At 44.3% G+C, this 19,030-nt stretch overlaps 1 protein-coding gene across 1 annotated transcript; it reads right to left on the reverse strand.

Annotated features, from left to right (window-relative positions):
- Positions 1–780: 780 nt before the first annotated feature.
- On the reverse strand, positions 781–18,841 carry LOC128309661 (tyrosine-protein phosphatase corkscrew-like). Its single transcript, XM_053046101.1, has 9 exons — positions 17,687–18,841; positions 12,096–12,258; positions 9,516–9,843; positions 6,497–6,807; positions 5,944–6,420; positions 5,784–5,874; positions 5,529–5,718; positions 3,634–3,698; positions 781–3,562 (listed from the first exon to the last, which is right to left on the reverse strand). The coding sequence occupies exons 1-9, from the start codon at positions 18,199–18,201 to the stop codon at positions 3,513–3,515; spliced, it is 2,190 nt and encodes a 729-aa protein (XP_052902061.1). The 5' UTR covers positions 18,202–18,841; the 3' UTR covers positions 781–3,512.
- Positions 18,842–19,030: the final 189 nt, after the last annotated feature.

Consider the following 19,030-nt stretch of genomic DNA (forward strand, 5'->3'; position numbering starts at 1 on the left):
TCGGCAGTTACCAAGCTGGGTTTGTTGAAGGCAAATCTTCCACCGACGAAATTTTCACTCTCCGGCAGATCCTTCAGAATTGCCGAGAGCGCCAGATCCCACTTCAAGGCAGCATACGATACCATAGATCGGAAGGAGCTATGGACCATCATGCAGTGGAACCAATTTCCTGAGAAGATGGGATCCGGCTGTTAGAGGCCACCGTGGATAGGTTGCAGTGCAAGGTGAGAGTATCGAATCTGTTGTCAGATTCGTTCGAATCTCACAGGGGACTGAGGCAAGGGGACGGACTCTCCTGTCTATTGTTGAATATTGCTGTATTCAGATTTCCGATACCAGGAGAGCATGTTTTTCAAGAGGTAACACCTGCAGCGTGGAATAAATTTGCCCATCCCCTTCTTTTGCATACGATGGATGGATCGTATATCGTTTCTTTTGCAAGATGGATGAAACTGAAAGCATCCTTTATTTCGCTCATCAATGTATCGTGTACGGATTTGGATTGACTTATAGAAGACGGAACCCGGAGCTTCCAACTCCGGATTGGCCAAATTGAAGCGCTCATCTGCTTGAGGCAGATCCTTGGTGAAAGCAAGAGCCTTGAAGGGTTTCCATTCACCAGCACTTGACTACTCGTTTAGTAACATTTGCCAGGAATCTGTCGATGTCTCGAGCGATTGGCGTAATACAAATGAACAAGCAAGGTATGATTATAATTTCGAATAAATACATACACGCATGCATATCTCGTCCAACTACACGGAATCTCATGTTATATTCCATACAATAACGTTTATTATTGTTTATTGTGTAACTGTGTGCCTATTTGTATGTCTAGTTCTCAGATTGGTTTCATTCAATTAATTGGCCTGCGCTGAGCGAACATAATTTACCACGCGCACGAATCCATTTATTTCTTACTACGTTTTTGTCAATTTCTTTTATCGTATTTGGATGTAGAGTGGTTTACTTGGAAGTGTGTTTTTTTTATTTATCTTTTGTTCACTCTCGTCCTTCCTTCTTCATCGTGCGTTTCATTAGTACAGAGACGGTACAGTGTTTGATTTTGTATCCGTGTTTCTTAAAAAAGGGAAGAAGGATTGGATGGATAGAAAAAAAAAGAAACAATGCGCGAAAACGAAACATAACCTCCAATTCGCTTTCCCCTTTATATAAGACTTTCGGCAAATGTCTCTGTTCGTCGTCGTTTAACGCTACATCACATTCAGCTTTAGTTTTTGTCTGTCCGCCCTTACACTTTTTTCGAGGATAATGATAACGTCTAACTTTTATAAAGTTTCAAATCCGATAAAATGAGTTTACCACTGCGATTGTTGTAAAACTGACTATTTAACAAGCTATGTATAACAAAGGTGTGTTAAGCATAAAAGAACAAAATAGAGTAGAGGTTGCTCCGTGTAACAACAGCCATCATCGGCCAAATTCCCAACAATGCTTGCTGTATAAGCAACAAAAAAAAAGTTTAAAGGTTGCAAAGAAACCAATACAAACGATAATTAAAATTAGAATGATTACAGCAGATTAGTGCAGAAAGATCTGTACAACACACGCTTAAAGCAACGTTATCCTAGTTGAGTGTGTTAGCCTTTTACACAAATTGTCCCTGTTGCCGCCATTTAACGTGTGTAACGACTTACAACTATGTGGTGATGGGAGACCGATCATATGGTTGCGTCGAAACGCTTACAACGTATAACATGGAAGCCTTTTTCGGGAACCTACACAGAGAGATAGCCAGATTACATAGAACAATTGTTCGGCAAGTTGGGAAGCAAACAACGTCGCTACACGTTCCCCTCTTGTCAATGTGATGCTAACAACAATAAATGTACAGACGCATAATAGATGTACTGATGTTTAAAAATAAAACGTATTACGTGCATTTGTTTCTGGATGCAACAAACTCTCTTGTCTGCATTGTGTGTGCGTGTACAGTAATGTGTACGTGTCATTAGGACATGCGTTCCACTCGCTTCGATCATGTCTTTTTTTGTGATTTCTGGTCCTGAATTTCCTTCACTAGGCATCTCGCAATCTACAACAAATCTATAGCGTGTATCCGCAATTGTACCTCCTCCTTTGGCGATGATATTACACATATATTGTTTTCCACTCTCTTTCAAACCCCATGCTAACCACTGTATCTCCCACTGTCGGATTTCCTGTATTCCGGTTTTCTATCATAATCTCCATTTGAATAGTGTTTACGCAACAAATAGTGTTCTCTGTTTTGTATGTATGTTTGTTTGTTTGTTTTCTCTCTATAAGATTTTGTCAGTTTATAAAAATAGAAGTCTATTTTGTCTGTTACTGATGATTTGATTTGCATATTTCCATAGTCAAAATTCGAAATCGACTATTCAAGTGTAATTTGTTCTGTTCTATTCTATTCCTTATCCTTTTACATATGTATATATAGTACGTCTTATCAACGCTACGCAGTTTATCTGTATTTGTTTTAGTTTCAGTATTTAGTATACCATGTTTCGCTGAAGAATAGGCATTTTTATCTTCAAAAAGCGTTACACATTTACGCACATGCCGCGGTGCGTTTGCATATCACGCCCACCGTAACGTTACGCGGCACGTAACGCGTAAAGTGGATGTCCTTTTATCCATTGTACACACAGAGCACTGTGCAAAAGGACTTGAGGAAACAAATATCTAATCAATTCATGTGAAAAAAAAAAACACAAGAAAACCACGAATATTTGCATTCGTTTCTCGCGCTAAGATTCACAATCAAAGCTGAAGCACACTTACGCTAAACAACTGTGTATCGGCGCGCGCACACGCGCTCAATCAGCGAGACCAGATTATGTGTGCGCATTATCCTTCGCTTCATATGCGTAACACGGTTCTAGATCCAACGATGTACAACGATACAGAAATGCAACAATATATCCTAAAAACTGAATCGACAACCATTAATCAACCGGTCCTATCTATTATCATCGAATTTTGCGTGTGTTATTAGTAGCTTTAAAGGTTCCAATTAGTTTTTACTGCATTTTGCAACCACTAGGCGCATTTTACTCGCTACGATGGTGTGCCTACAGGAATTGAATGTGTACGATCCCTCTCTCTACCATCGCCTTTGCTTAACGCCGTAACATATAGTCAGATAACAGAATAAACACATCACATTGTACCTTTGCAGTAGCATATACATAAACATAATCATATACAGCACACTTCTAAAACAAAACTATACAAAACTGCGCCAAAGTGCGTGGAAAACGCCCTTAAACTGTACTGTTTGCATTGCAACGGAAAAGAAAAAAAACACACCCACACTTCGAACGTGTCTTTAAGCTTCACATCAACGAAGAACGTCCTAATGGTGTCACACACAAGGGGGAATAGGGGGAGGTTAGAATAGATTTATGGAAAACATGTCCATGATGTATAAAGACCAGGGGTCGAGGGGGAGAGGGAGTGGTGGTTGTTTTCACAGCATTTGCCTTAAAAAGGGTTTAAAAATCCATTTGTCATGATTTTCTCGGTGGTGTTGGCGGTGGTACACGAATGTTCTCATATACTGAAATACAAAAAAAAAAAACAAATTGTTAGCAATCAGCGCGTCCGAAGGAGACCGATTGGGTCACTTACCTGATAATGAGTTGTTTAAATCATTCACAGTTCGTGGCAATGGTAACTGTGAGTCAGACGTAGATCTGGAAAGAAATTGAAGAAACATTAGTCAACAAATGTTCGACGATGCGCGATGGGCGCAGTAAAGGAGGTAAACACTACAAACATTCATAATAATTCATAATAATGCTAAAAGCTCGGATGCACAGCTAAACATGTACGGTACACAAGTAGCAACTTAAATATAAGATTAAAACTTATAGAAATCGAAGTATACTATACACATATCACGATCAAGCACTGAACGAAAGTAATCAATAGAATGAATTAAACTAAATGCCTTTAGAAGAATAGTAACACAACACACGAAACGGATTCGTAGCGCAAATGGTACCTAATAGTGTGGTTGTGCTGCATACGATTGTTCTGCAAGTCTTGTCTTGTGTTTAAGCTTAGTGTTGACAGCGATGGGGGCAGTTGGGAACGCTGCAGATCATTCGAGTCGCATGCATATCTGCTCGTACGCGGTAAGATCAGAGTGTGAAATACAATGCATAGAATACGGTTAAAAACTCATCAGCTCATAAACCCGTCACACGGAAGCGGATCGAATGTATGGATAGGAATACGGCAGTGAATATGTTTTTTTTATGATCAAATCCAACCGATTAGAGATGCAACAAGAACTAACTTATGTGTACGAACACGAAATACTATCTTAGCGCTTGAAATGTTCAATTTTCGTATCATTTCTTGTGATGGTGTATGCTGAATGTATCTTTCTTTCGTGGCATATGCTGCGAATAAATATTTAGCCTTTCTTCTACCCTCTCACACAACCGAAATGAGTTAAAATCTAATGCCCACTATTCTCTTGTCTATCATTGCAATACAGCGGGATGTTTAATGTCATTTATCTATATTCCTTAATGTTTCGAATATCCATTGACCTTTCGGATGCAACTGCTTAAAGCTGCACGAGATTGACCCCAAAAATTAAATGCTGTAACAAAATCATAAGCTAGCAGGCATACTTTATCATAAAATAGGCGTACTTTAAACCCTCTCACAAACGTGGAACTCTTGGAGCAACATCACAACTACAGATGACATTTATTGCACATGTACCTCATCTATTGCACATCCGGCACATTCACTTCTCGCTCAGTGAATGCTTATATTTGCATTGTTTGCCATAAAATTCATCCGGCGCTTTGTATGTTTACGCAATGCGTACCTTATCTCCGCGTCTGTCTTTCCAAAAATGGGAAAATATTTCTCAAGCTCATGGTTACACACAGCTTACACATCTGACTAACTGGTTGCAGCTGCAATTTGATTTGCCAAACTTTTTTTTTTAAGTCAATCCGCAAACAACACTAATGTACTGCGACGAAGAAAAGCATTTAAATTATTATAGAGTAGAAGTAATATCACAACGATGTACAAGCCAACAACGCAAACTGACACGGACTTTGCGCAGCGAAACAATGTACGATATTTACAACTAATTCCGCGTTCCGATGTGACCGTACCCTGCCATTTTCTTTCTCTATTCCCTTCCTGCCCGCCCGTCCACACGCTGTCACCTCTACTACTGCACTATTCTATTAAAGTCTATGAGAATGCATCAACAATATTCAGCACGGTAGAAGATACGCATAGAACCGTGTCATAAGGGGCGATTTTGTAACACGGGCCGTCTTGCAGACCGTTCAGGAAACGAAAGGAAAACGTAAATAACAGGGATCTTGTAAATGTTGGCTATTGCAAAAAACGCTAGTAGTAGTGGTAGTAGTAGTAGTAGTAGTAGTAGTATACACACGGCATCGAACGTGATACGGGATGTGGGTGTAACCTAAATTAGTTTGGAAGGCGCTTAAGTTACTTAGACATAGATTTCGTCGACGTACTTTATGTTGGTATACTCGCGGCCCACTTGCAGGCTCTGCTTTTCGGCCTGCTTCCGCTGCAGCAGCGTCTGTATATAGTGCTGGACGGCAAAGTAGACGAACTTGTATTGAGCTTCCGTCTGCACCATGCCGGACCGTTGCGAGCGCACCATCTGGATCGTCCGCTGGATGTCAATTTCACATTCGTGACCTAAAACAAGCAGAAGATTCGATTAGGATCGTTGTTGCGATCTTAGCACTTCCAAAGATTCTTACCTTGACGCAGAATTTGATCCAAAATCATATCGATCACTATAAACGTTCCAGTTCGCCCGATGCCAGCCGAGCAATGTACACAAATTGGACCCTACAAAGCGACACATCGAAGAATCGTTAGTTATCGTTCGCAACACCCGTATCGGAAGGAAACACTTACAGGTGTCAATCCCTCCAGCTGCAGCTGGGCCTGGCGCGTGTTCACGTCCTGCAGGAAGTTCAACACACAACCTGGATCACCCGGAACGCCATGGTCGGGCCATACCTGGAAGTGGTACTGGTAGATTTTGCGATCCTCCTGCCCACGCCACGACAGCAGGAACTCGCGAAGCGTATAGTCGGCTGTACTCGTCTCGCTCAGGCACCGCACCCGCGCGTACCCCCATTCTTTGCTTTGTTGCGGATCGGGCCAGTACTTTTCGCATTTCTTCTTGCCCCGTTCCATCTCTTTGGTTGTCATGACGATGACGCGCGTATTCTCCTGCCAGATCATGTTCCAGAAGTCCTGTATCGTGTTGGTGAGGCATCCTTGCGTCGCGATGTACGTCTTGAACATGTCCTTCTCGTCCCGCTTGTGGGGTGATTGTTGCTGCAACTGCATTCGGGATGTGATCGATTCGTTGCGTTTGTGTTTCATCTACGGTTATATGGAGGAACGGGAAGATAAATTAGTAACGTCGCTCCGGTGCGAGAAGGGGTGGCTCCACCAGTACCTCGCTGTTGGCCTTTAGGGAGCACTGGGAGCAGGGTTTGTTGAGCAGCTGACAGCTGGAACAATTTTTTGTCGGCTGACCCGACCCGGCACTGTACGCCGACGAGATGTTGCTACCGTTGGTGCCGTTGTTGTTGGTGGCGTTCGGTTGCGAGCTCCCGGTGCAACCGTTCGGTTGGGCCAAATTTTCCGACGACGAGCTCATATCACACTGCTCCGCCTCGGTCGGTTGACGGATGTAGTTGGCATTAATGTAGTCGGCACCCGGTAGCGAACTGTCCACGTCTTTCAGCTTCACCCGGGTATGATCAACTGTTGGACGCGCATGGGAAGACACAAACAAAGAATTCTTTACCTTACTGTGTGTTGGGATTGCCGAAAGAAGTCCGACCAAAAAGTTAGTGTCACCGGAAGTTTAAAGCTCCGTAGAATCGACTCCTCCTACGACAATATTCGCTAAGCACAAGGATGAATAATACGCCAATGCAAGAATTACGATGAGGTGCGGGCACAAAAAAAATCATCCATGCATCATTAATCGACCGGGACTCTGCTGCTTCGACGCTTCGTCTACACGCCGGAAATTGTCAGCGTAGCTGCAAGATATATGCGCAATGTCGCTAAAGAAACAGGTTTCACTATCCCGTTCAAGGTGCAACGATTCTACGCGAGCGCGCACAGAACGTGTGTCTCTGTTAATCATTCGTCTGTCTGTCTGGTAGTTCCCATTAAAATCGTTCAAAGGCAAATAGAAAGATCACTCACGTCATGTTTTCTGTTGGTTGAGATAAAAAAGTGAGAACTAGTTGGGTTTTTTTTGCAAACAATTTACAAATTCTGAGAGCTTTTTCTTGCGGGTTGGTCGTACGTTCCCGTTTACACTGATCAGACATCGGAGATATCGGAGTTGCGCGATAACATCACGATCGTTTAAAGTGTAATCGATCGTTTGCCTCCCATTACACGATCTCGTGCAAAAGACTTGTTAAAAAAAGTAGGAAGTTTACTGTAAATAGTGCCTTAACCTCTCCCACAGTGGACGCACACTCATTTCTGTTAATGACTACAACTTCGAGGGCTTTCAATTGCGTCTAAATTGCATTCAATCAAATAATGTTGCGCTCCGTGTGTTACGCACATGACATGGAGTTCCGAACACTGAAACATTTTAGCGTACATCTCTAGAACTTTTAACAAAAAATCTACAATCGTCTCTGTTGAAATCATCCAATTTACACAACCATTTACCCGTTTGTGTGCAATTTTAAAAGCCGCATTTGCATCTCCGCTTATACTCGGTCGGTTGTCTAGCAACGGATCATATCTACATATAGACCGTGTTCTTTAACCATTCCGTCCCATTGTGATGATGATGAAGCTTGATTGGCAATCTAATTATCGCACCTGAAGGCGAGTGAGGGAAGAAACAAACGCGCTTTCCGTCGCACATGAAACAGCCCCACGGGTCTCTCGGCTCGGTTGACCGACATTTACGTAACGTTGTCACCCGCGTGGCCTTTTTTTCTTCTTTGTTGTTGTTTTTTCCCCTGCTGTCATTTCCCTGTCATTTGCACAAATTTGCGACACACGACACTCCGGCAGCGGATTCTCGCTCCGTAAGCGGGAGTAGTGATGCTTTTCGACCAAATCGTCCACATTTGCCACTTCCAGGCTCTTTCTCGCCACCAGGTTTAATGTGTATTCCGTCGCTTCATGAATGCGCACGTTGCTGGCGACATATTTCTACGGGCCAACAAAAGGGCTTTCAACCAATTTACCCTAATCATCATCATGATGCACAATAATCGATCGGGCATGCACAATCGAGGGCGAGGATGGGGGTGCTGTGTAACGGTCGTCGCGTGGAACCAACCGAAGAGAGCAAAAGAGTGCTACCACCTTACAGTTTATCTGTATGGATGCCAACCCATAACCTTGACCATACCCGTGACCTTCCTTGAGGTTAATGCGGCTATCGATTCGACCAGCAGAGATATGAAAAATAAGCCATAATATAACGGCTGATGACGATGGAGGACACAGCGAGACAGCGAGAGCTGTCGGCGACATTATTGCATATTTCACAGCTCGCACATTCCGTTATTGGTTGGCTGAAAAGTTTGCTGAATGAATTGTTTGCTATTAGTGCAACAACCGGACAGAACCGCCAACGATTATCGATCGCTTCCTGATTCACGAGCAAGCTCACACCGAGCCCATTATGCTGCATGCGCTTCGGAAAGTTTGTTCACACGATCGATCCAACATACTACCGACAAAACAAAAAAACAAACAAACACCACTCTCTCACAGAGTTCGATTAATTCGTGGTGTTGATTCAATTGCGATCATTAGCATTCTCGCAACCAACGCAAGTATGGTGGCGAAGGCAGCCCGATGTGACGGTGGAGTACCGTTTCCCGGTGCAAAAAATGTGATGCTATTTGCCCGATTGTGACCGGGCGATAGATTGAAATATTGGCATTTTATCTGTATGTAAATAACAACCCGTGCATACGCGCATTCGATCCTTCCTGTAGTCGGTCGCCCGTCGTATATGGGCATGCCCGCTTGTACCGCTTTAGCAGCAGCGCGTGTTTTGTGTGTGACGAGGGCGGCCCAAGTATCTTGGCGTCGACTTTTGAAAAGATGCCTTTTTTATAGATCTCCCAGCGTGCCGCCGCTCACGGCAGAACGTCACGAGGCAGAGAGTATAATTCTGCGGAGGTTTGCTGCGTGGGTCTCGCGCTAAGTGTGTGTGTGTTTACCGCATCTAGAACTGTGGGCAAAAGTGCGCTCTGGAAACTTGTTTGATTTTAATTACGGCGGCCACAGCCGAACGCGCAAACATCACATGACCGTGAGAAGCGTTGCGCTCACGGCATGTTGACGGAAAAACGAGGATCTTAATCATCAACATCCTTCGCAACATAATAATATTTGGAAGTCGATTGATTTGTCTGTTCAACACAAACAATGATGTAGTTCTCCAAATAATTGCTTCGCTGGCCTATACTTACATGGTAAAATGTTCTTATATCTATTCTTGGCGCGGTTCTCGTTCCGTTGGCCTTCGCGGCGCGAAAACGTGTGCCGACATTCCTGCTGCTGCAGAGATTCAAACTCCTCCCAGAATCCGCCCTTGCCGTACGATTGGCCACCGTTTTCGCGCTGCAACTGCTCGACCCGATCGTTGATGCCGGCCGCCGTGATGCGCGTCGCATTGAACGGTTGCCGCAGATGGACGACGGTACCGCACGTTTCCACCATCGGGTTGCGCTTGTAGTGTTCGATCAGGTCGCACAAGGTAGCAAACTTTTGTCCACCGCCAACGTCGTACATTTTTTCCTGCAAAGAAAATAGATACATAAATTGCGGGAACGCTTAATATGGAGCTCGGGTGGAGGAATGAAGGAACGGGTGGGATCGAAGCGAAAAAATCGCTCAATGAATTCCAGTGTCGTCTCGTGCCGGGTGCGGTGCCGTACGTGAAGAAGAGAGGGTCATCTTCCCCTAGTGGTAACCGATTCACCTTATTTGTCATTCTCCAATACGCCGTTGTACACATCCGACAACTGGCGTCATCGGGCGAATACATTCGACGTACCATAAGCGGAAGAGTTTCTGTCTAACGTCTACCAACAACGAACGACACAACGGCGAAGTTCCGGTCAAATGGGAAAGTACGCACCAGCCCTGACCGGTGTCTTCCACTGACAAGTGCAGCGACACGGACACTTGCGCAAAACTGCCGATAAACGATTTAATTATGACTAATTCGAAGGTTGTCGTCGAACGCCACCAAAAGGGCGTACGCTACCTGTAGCGTGTGTGTGTGTGCCTTTTGCGTTCGTCCGTCGATTGTCACGTCCGTCGTATGTTGCTAACCGTCCTATAGCTTTATGATCACTTTCTGAGGCTTAATATAGACGCTCGGTTCAATATTTATTTATCGGAATATTACCCACAACGTTGACTCGATTCCTTCTCTTCTTATGTGTCTGTATGGATTATTCTACTAAATGAATCTTTTCAGATGAGTCATCCGAGTCCTGAGTCAGTTTGATAGGTAAATGAATCTCCATAGTATCATGCCATTCAAAAGATTCATGAATATCACCAAATTAATTGATCACCAATGATTCAAAAATCACAAAATAATTCCTTGGAAGTTTTCAGGCATATTCACAAGAACTAAAAGAGTCCGTAACATAATGATCGTATAGGAGATCATTTATTTCTTTTGCTGAAGAGCTGAAGACCTTCTGGAACACGATCTATTGGGAGCAGCCGAAGATGTGAAAATAATTGAATATTTTGAAGTTCATGACAATATTCACTTTCATCTTCATGAATTTTTAATCTTAATACACTTTTATCAAATAGTATTCTAGAGATTCACGATACCGAATGAGACTCAAAATACTCTAGTTACAAGTTAATGAACTCTCAATAACCAGACACATAGTCGATCGAATAATCCCCAAAAAAAAAACAACGGAAACCCTACAAACAACATCCAATTATGCCATGTTTTACATGCCATTTTCCTTGCTATTATTGCATTAGTATTAGGTTGCATTAGGCGGCCAAATAAACATAAGCTTACGCAAAACCGAAACTCGAAAAAATCTATAATGCTAGTCCCTCCTCTATACACGTTCCTGCCCAAAACGTTTATGCTGTTCCATTCATTATTCTAGGGCGTAATTGCTCTTCGTTCTACCATTGTCACCTTGATCCAGTTGGGGCAAGGTTGGCGGAATTGCGTTTAGCATAATTTTCCCATTTGGCCCTCATCAATTCATGTCGCAAGCTTTTCGTGTGGTTTACTTTTTTTCTCGCAAGTTGTTGCACTGTTGAATATTTTCCATTTCATCTTTCCATCTATTAATTTATTTTTTTAGAGCTGTTACATAATTTCTTCTAACTTCGTTCTACGTCTAATATCTTATGCTAATAATTAGCAACTCCACTACAGTTCAATTACCACAGCAAAATAAAGCGACAACTTCCCTTGGAATTATTGTTGTTGGCCAACGCCAGAGAGGTATACATAAAAAAAGTAAACAGCGGACAACTTAAAGCGGCAACAGTCGTTCGGGTTTGTTGCCGGTTTAAATCGCTACAAACACGGCACAAGACCTTCGTCGCCGTGCCATGTTCGGCAGATGGCAGAAGGGCTACAGCCGTCCGTCGTCTGGGCGCTGCTGTTCGCCTGCCCACCCCCTGCTGTCCTGCTGCCCCTCCAAAACCGCAACGTTTTATGCGTCACTGGTCGACGGCATACTGTGCTAGTGCCAAGGTCATTCCGCTGTGTCGCGACACGTTGAGAAGGAAGCGAGCATTAACATAAGAGTCGTCATGCTTTGCTCTGCACACACACACACGCACGCACACACGTACACATATGTATTTACGGTGCTTTAAATGACTAACGTCCAGAGTGGACTTATCTAGCTAAACCAAAGGTGTATTTAAGAAGGTGAAGTGGGAAAACTCTCAAACGAGCTTACTCTTATCGCACCTGAGACACTGGGCTGGAATGGGGAGGGTAAAAAGCGAATTCCTTATCTATTGCACACCGCGGTATTACTTACATGCCATCGAATCATGACGTGCGTCACCTTGTCGTCCGCCCGGACCGAAAGCACGAAATCACTGAGCTTGCTTTGAGATTCACGCACTAGAAACGAACCATTCTTGCCGCGTTCTAGGATAAGCTTTTCCGCCTCCTTAGCGGACAGATTGCCGTGGAACCATCTGAAATTGGAAACGAAGGAAAAGAGACGGTTTTATTAGGATTAACTTCACACAATTGGACAAGAAAATAAAATTATCAGCGCAATTTGGATCCCATTTATACAGAGCTCGTCTAAACTAATGATAAGCAGCGTCGCAACTGTGTCTGATATATTTCCACTGCTTGTTTATTCTTTGCTTCTTCGTATGTCGAATCGAACCCAAAACAGGGGACCACCAACGCGAACTCTTACCCAGTGGAACTGCTAATCGATAAATCCGTAAACAAATTCACTGCCCACGTAACGGCACGGGACCGCAGCACACTAACGATCTAACTTTTTTAGAAGTTCAAGTTCAAGTGTGTTCCGTAACGTCGGAAGATTCGATGAGTGTATTCGGTTCTAGACACTTTGGTACAAAATTTTCACCATTCACAACACACAACACACGGATCCAATCCCGGGGTTCTGATGCACAGAAGTGCAGAATAACTCGTGCAGTCCGGAGTAATCTTCAAACCTGACACTGAGAGTTTGTTGTGCACAGCTAAAGACTCAGAAGCTTTCTGACGTCCGTTCCGCGAGAACGCACGGGTGGCGTGTGCTCGATTTGTTATGTCGCACGGACAAGTTGTTGCACGTGGAGTGGCTGTGTCGCACGACTATGTTGCATCGTGACCGTGTCACGCGTATGGGTTGTTCTGAGAACGCACGCACGGAAAAATGCAGTCATCGTATCCGAACGACGGCGAGGGGGAACATTTCCCGCAAACAAACACAAAAGAGCCCGCGAGAAGAGGGCTATCAAGTTTTGATTCATCCGCGAATGGATTTATTAGCACCACGCGCAACTCGATGCTGATGTTGCGTGACAAAAGCTCTCGGGGAAGCTTTGGTTGGTGTGCTTTTGCCATTGGACTTTTGTAGCGCTTTGCTATTCACAGAGCAGTGAACAAAACGTGCCGGAAGTGCTATCACCGGATCTAGACAAAGCGTAGTAGTTCCCCGGGCAAAAAAAAAACACGTAACAGTGTGTTGCAATGGGCAGAGGGAATCTGATTTGAAAGGAAATAATCAACAGCAGCATCGTGTTGTGTAGTGTAAATGGTTTTCACACCCGACGGATGACCCGACCGAGCGGCGTTCGAGGGCGAGAGGGGTATGATTCGTCACAAATTTGCATTTCTTAAAAGCAATAACCATATAAAGAAGTAACGCAACACAAACGGTGTATAAAAATTGCTGCAAGGCACAACACCGGCAAGTGACTCATGAGGAATTTGTTCGGCAGTCTGAAACCGCCGCCAAAGGATGAATCAGCTAAGCTTTCGTGCAAATAAATGTTGCCAATGATTCTTAGAAAAATGTCCATACATGGACAATGCGACTCCACGACGAGAAAAGCTGACGTACATTTCCACTTTTTTTTTGCTAATTGAAATGCAGACATCACGAAGAAACGCTGCCGTCAAGTGGGTTTTTGAATGAGACAATCATGCGTTCATCCTTAAATACTACCACGCAGTTTAACATCGTAATGGGGTGAACACCCGTTTTCCCGTAACTATTCCAACGGAAATAGTGTGCTTTTTTTAAATATTTGTACACACTCTGATGAATATTTATCTTTCATAATTTGACATAGTTTCATGCGGCGATGGCGCGCATCGAACACCACCAGCATATGTGTTACAACAGTTGCTAAACGCACTAGTGTCGCCTGGCGCTGTATGCAATCAACCCCTAGGAGGACCCGTTGAAAACGAAAACCCCCAAAAGCTGTGTTTTGTGCACTGCATTACAGACAGAACTTCATCCAAGCCCCGCCGCTTCGTGCACAAGGGAGGAGGCCGCGATACAAAACACTGGAGGAGGTGATCATCAACATTGTGGCGGAGAGGCAGTACACGCAGTAGAAAGGGACGCTATCAAAAGGGTTCGACGGTTTGCGTAATTTACCGGTTTGTATACTTCTTGGGTTTCTCGCTCAATGGGCACAGAGGGTCAAAGAGACTCATGAACACTCGCACACGCCTGTATATCCGTAGATGATACGGTGTTGTGGTGGTTGGTTGATGCATTGCTCAATCCATCAACCAAGCTCGTCAGTGTGGATATGTTACATTTTTGATACAGCTGTGTTGAGCTTCCAGTCTGGGGGGAAAACATGTCTCCAACATGCTCTGTATGTTGATAATGGAGCGTTACTTTAATACATTTGCCCAGAATACTAAGAGTGATTACATTTTCATATGATATCTGATGTCTGAATGCTAATATGCAGTTGACAATTTTGGCAACTTCGTGTTACACCGAAACGAAACGAATTCACATCGCGAACACGCACGATCGCGAGGGAGCGAAGAGCCTTCGCGATTTAGTAATTAAGAATAAACGCAAATGTTTTGCCGAGTCCATAAAGATCGAGCACCCCGTCTCCCGGCGTTTGCGGTAGCCTGTTTGCGTGTGCGTGTTTGAGTAGGTAAACAATTCCGCACGGCGACATTCTGTTGACACATCCAATAGTAAAGTCGATATAGAGACGTTCCGCTTCCAAATGCATGTGAGATGTGATCATGAGATCATCACGATCTTTCATCGACGTGTGTCTTTCCAGACCTCCCGTAGATGGGATATTGTCTCACGAACAAAGGAAGCGTATTTGTGTATTTAAAAGGAAATAAAACGTTATATTAACATTACTTTACACGACCTCATTACCAATAAATGTGATCTTGATCGCGATCGTATTGAGCGACTCATATAGTCATCAATTGTGTAAGAATTTCATTTTAAGCAAAAAAAAGTTCTTTGTTTTGTAATTCATTCTCAACCATTCTTGACGAGACTTGATATTGGATGTGTTGTGTAAAAAACCGGCACCATCACGGCCGAATTTAAAGCAGTACACATCCCTGTGTTCATATTGTCTTGCATATGTCTGAAATTCTTCCACTGTTTTTGCAATGGAAGTAAGAAAATATTATCCTATCAAACAAACTAGCATTCAATTCAAATAGCGCACCATTGAATATTCATTGTTTAAGCAGCCGTATTAATACGATCGTGCAGCGGAGCCTCTGTTTGTTCAAAAATGTGCCATTTTTCCACGCCCGTGATCTACATAGCGTGGGACAGATTCTTGAGAAGATGAATACAATTAAGAAAATTATATTAACAACACGAGTTTGGGCACTAAAATGCTCACGATGATCAATGGCATCTTTAGGCCAGAAGCCATTATTGAGCGCTAGCGCTTCGTTTGCTCGCACAGAACACAGCTCCTCACATAAACAGGTTCTATTAGTTCACAACAGCAGCACTATACGCAAAACCCTTTTCACATATTCCACCGAGCCACGCTTGCCTCTATTCCATCCTGGCCGTTCTGGACCGATCTATGCCGTCGCAGAAGATATTTGTTCATCAGCGTATGGTTGTATAATGCTTAATAAACGTTCAAACGGATATTCAAATTGTTTTACAATCCCAAACAACTCGACTGATGTCATTAGCTAGTTCCAAGCAATTATACCGAATGCGGTAACGCATTTCGGGGAGTTTCGAGAAAACGAGGGAAGATAAAAATAAGCTGGAACCATCTTGACACTAGAGGTGGCATTTAATGCAGCATCTAGTGCAAACGAGATGCAATATGCAAAATAGTAAAATAACCGCACCGTCACGATATGCGAACATCCTATTTCCAAGCACCGTAAGGGGCCGCCGGTGCTCACCCGGCATAAATTCCCTATCCGTTCCCTCACAGTCGATTGACAGGTCCGCCTTACCTCTCCTCGGGGGGGTGGTCGTATTGGGAGTATATGATAGGCACAGATTGGCGTCACGTTCACGTTTATGGAAATATTGTTCAGCTAGGTAATTCTCCACAAGCCGACATAAAGGGGGCTTAAAGGGTTTGCAGAAAAGTTGACAGATATCCCGAGGGATAACTAATGCTCGCGTGATATTTTGAACTCTGTGGATGGGGAGACAGATGCGTCTCGCTCCTTCGCTCTCCGTTCGTGCGCTGAAGGTCACGAAACGAAATGTCATACCTGTGACACATAGGATCAACGGGCCGTCCGAGGAATGTTAATAGATGTCACCGTATGTTCAAGGTTGCCCACAATAAGCAACAAGCAATTGGCCGTTAGTTACACGATTGCGAATTTGCAAAATTAAGTTTAAGGGGAAGAATTATGGATACTAAACCTCACGAGTTTTATGTACAAACTCCACCAATCTTTGTGTAGTTATGCAACCGATCGTCGAGATCCCTCGAGAAGGTCAAGATCCCTTAACGACAGACTTCGCATTTAGTGGGATAAGTACAATAAAAAAACACACAGAACCGTTTTACGATGCTTCGCGAGCTTTGCAATGTTAGTCAAAAGACGTAACAATAAAATGCGATCTGCACGTGATCGGTGTACACAACTCTGTGTCCGATCACATATTACCGTACGATAATATTGCTTATTCAGGTGAGTGTAAAAATCGAAACTTAAAAGCAGCATGGTTTGGACCTCCAGCTCGAGCTTTTTACGCCGCAAGCGTCGTCTATTCAACCGAAATTGAAAGTAGTTGTGTGTAGGTGGGTGTTGAGAGAATATTTTAAGCTCGCAGTTCATAGCAAATGAACCAATTTAGCTTAAGACGTCCTCACCGAAATTGGACACACATATCCCTTGTGCCACCAGCATAGCCCACCCCCGATTCTCTCACCGAAACTATTTGCACGGAATGATCCCATTCAACAAACAACAAACTAAATCTCCTCTTTCTCTCTTGCTGCCTATTTATTCTGCGCATTACAAAAAAAAGGTTAAATAATATTTTTAAGGAACGAAGGAGCAACAAAAAAAACCAACAGCGCAACTCTTCCATGTCCACCAATTGACACCTACAGCTTTTACGCAGCAAATGTGACACGCGGGGGCAATGCTATAAAAGTGTAATATTTATCCAACAATAACATTACCCCACACCTGCGCGTCGATGGCCACAACCCAAGCGTCACCGCACCGCCATGTCCCTCCTCCTCCTCGTGGAAGTGAACAACGGGGTCGAGGATAGCAAATGATTCGCTGTCCGCACTACATCGAGACATCGAAAGCAAAACAAGGAGACTGCGACAAAACAACACAAAACCTGTCCAATTTAGCTATTGTGGCCGATCGTTACTTTCGCGGCTGGCTGAACCTGCGGCAAAGATCGCTGGGGAATTAAGATCTAACCCTTTGCACACCAACACCACCACGGAGCTCTCGGACCACTTTTAACCAACCGAGGTGCGGTGCGGTGAGCAACTCTTATCCACACAGTTATTTAATTGTTTCCGGCAAGTAGCACGCGTAACCTCCGGGGTTTCGTCTCCAAGAATAAATCGCGCCTAGAGTTTCCTGCAGGCTTTTCCAAATCAATCAAACAAGGTGCATACTAACGGATAGAACAGCAGTGCGGTCCGGAGTTCCGCTATCGCAGTGGAGATGATGATCTGTGCTACCGGCACTGCCAGCAGCGACGTATCGAGGGTCGTTGGAAAACGGCTTGCAAGATCGTGCTCCGTTTCCTCCGATGTGGGTGTCGTTATCGCGGAGTCAGTCTCCTCTTGCTCCTCCTTCAGCAGCAGTTGCTTCTCCTTCATCTGTAGCAGGTGCTGCTCCTGGCGCTGCTGTAGCTGTGCCTGCAGCTCGTCCTCCTGATCGATCTCCTCCAGGATGCCACTGTCGGCGGACGAGATGCTCGAGAAACGTCGCCGCAAACATTTCCGGCCATTGCGCGAAAACTTCCCGAAGCCTTTCTGCGACGTAGAAAGGTTTTCTGGCTGTTGTTGGTTCTGTTGCTGTTGCTGCTGCTGTTGCTGGCGGATCACTTCCGTCGGTGTGGATGAACGGCGCTTCAGATAGTCGACCGTACCGATCGTGTTGGTCAGTTTGAGCACGTACTTTTTCAACATCTTTACCTCCCGTTTTGTTTTCTCCTGGACGGAGCGTACGTCACACTCAAATGTACTTGCGGATATCGTGAACTGCACACCAAAACGGTAACGTTTCCGATTAAAACTAAAAACAGTATGTGTGAACAAAAATTCCAAACTATTTCCTCATCACTGACTGGGCTGGGAACTTCGCCACATCGGCTTCCTTCTGGGTTTGCTGCTTCGGCAGCAGGAACTCGACGATGTGCTCAAAGAAGAATCCACCACTCATCTTTACACGGCACGGCACTACCACTTTCGACACTCCCTTCTTTGCTTGCGTTTCGTCTAGACGATCTTCGATTCGATCAGTTTACTGAAGTTTGATTCTTCTCTGATTCAGGCAATACAATTCACTTTGCACGGCAAGTTAGATTTCACACGCACCGGCGTGGCTGTCGAAGTACTGTTTGGCACAAGCTGGCGAACACTAAACGTGTCTGAGGCAGCTTAGTGTTCTTCCGTGCTCCAAAATTCCAGAAATTCCCGTGTACTGATATCACAACTTTGCAAAGTTCACCCAACGTTGTTGAATGATTTTTGTCTGCTTTGGGTTTTGGGGCTTCGAATTGACTGCGAACTATCGCCTCGTTTTCGAGATGCGCGCTACTGCTTGCTGAACTTGATCCGCCGCACTAAACCGATCGTGGTCGATCGCGTGTCATTTAATACCGGACGAACCGGGTGTCACCGTCTTGCGTTGGTGTTTGTGTGATCTGTCCGGTACACTGCGGGTACACCGATACACAGCAGCCAGGCCCCGCGCACCAGATGATTACGGTGGTAGCGAAGCGCGAATTTGAAGCGA

This window comes from Anopheles moucheti, chromosome 2 (genome assembly GCF_943734755.1).
Source record: "Anopheles moucheti chromosome 2, idAnoMoucSN_F20_07, whole genome shotgun sequence".
Classification (NCBI taxonomy): domain Eukaryota; kingdom Metazoa; phylum Arthropoda; class Insecta; order Diptera; family Culicidae; genus Anopheles; species Anopheles moucheti.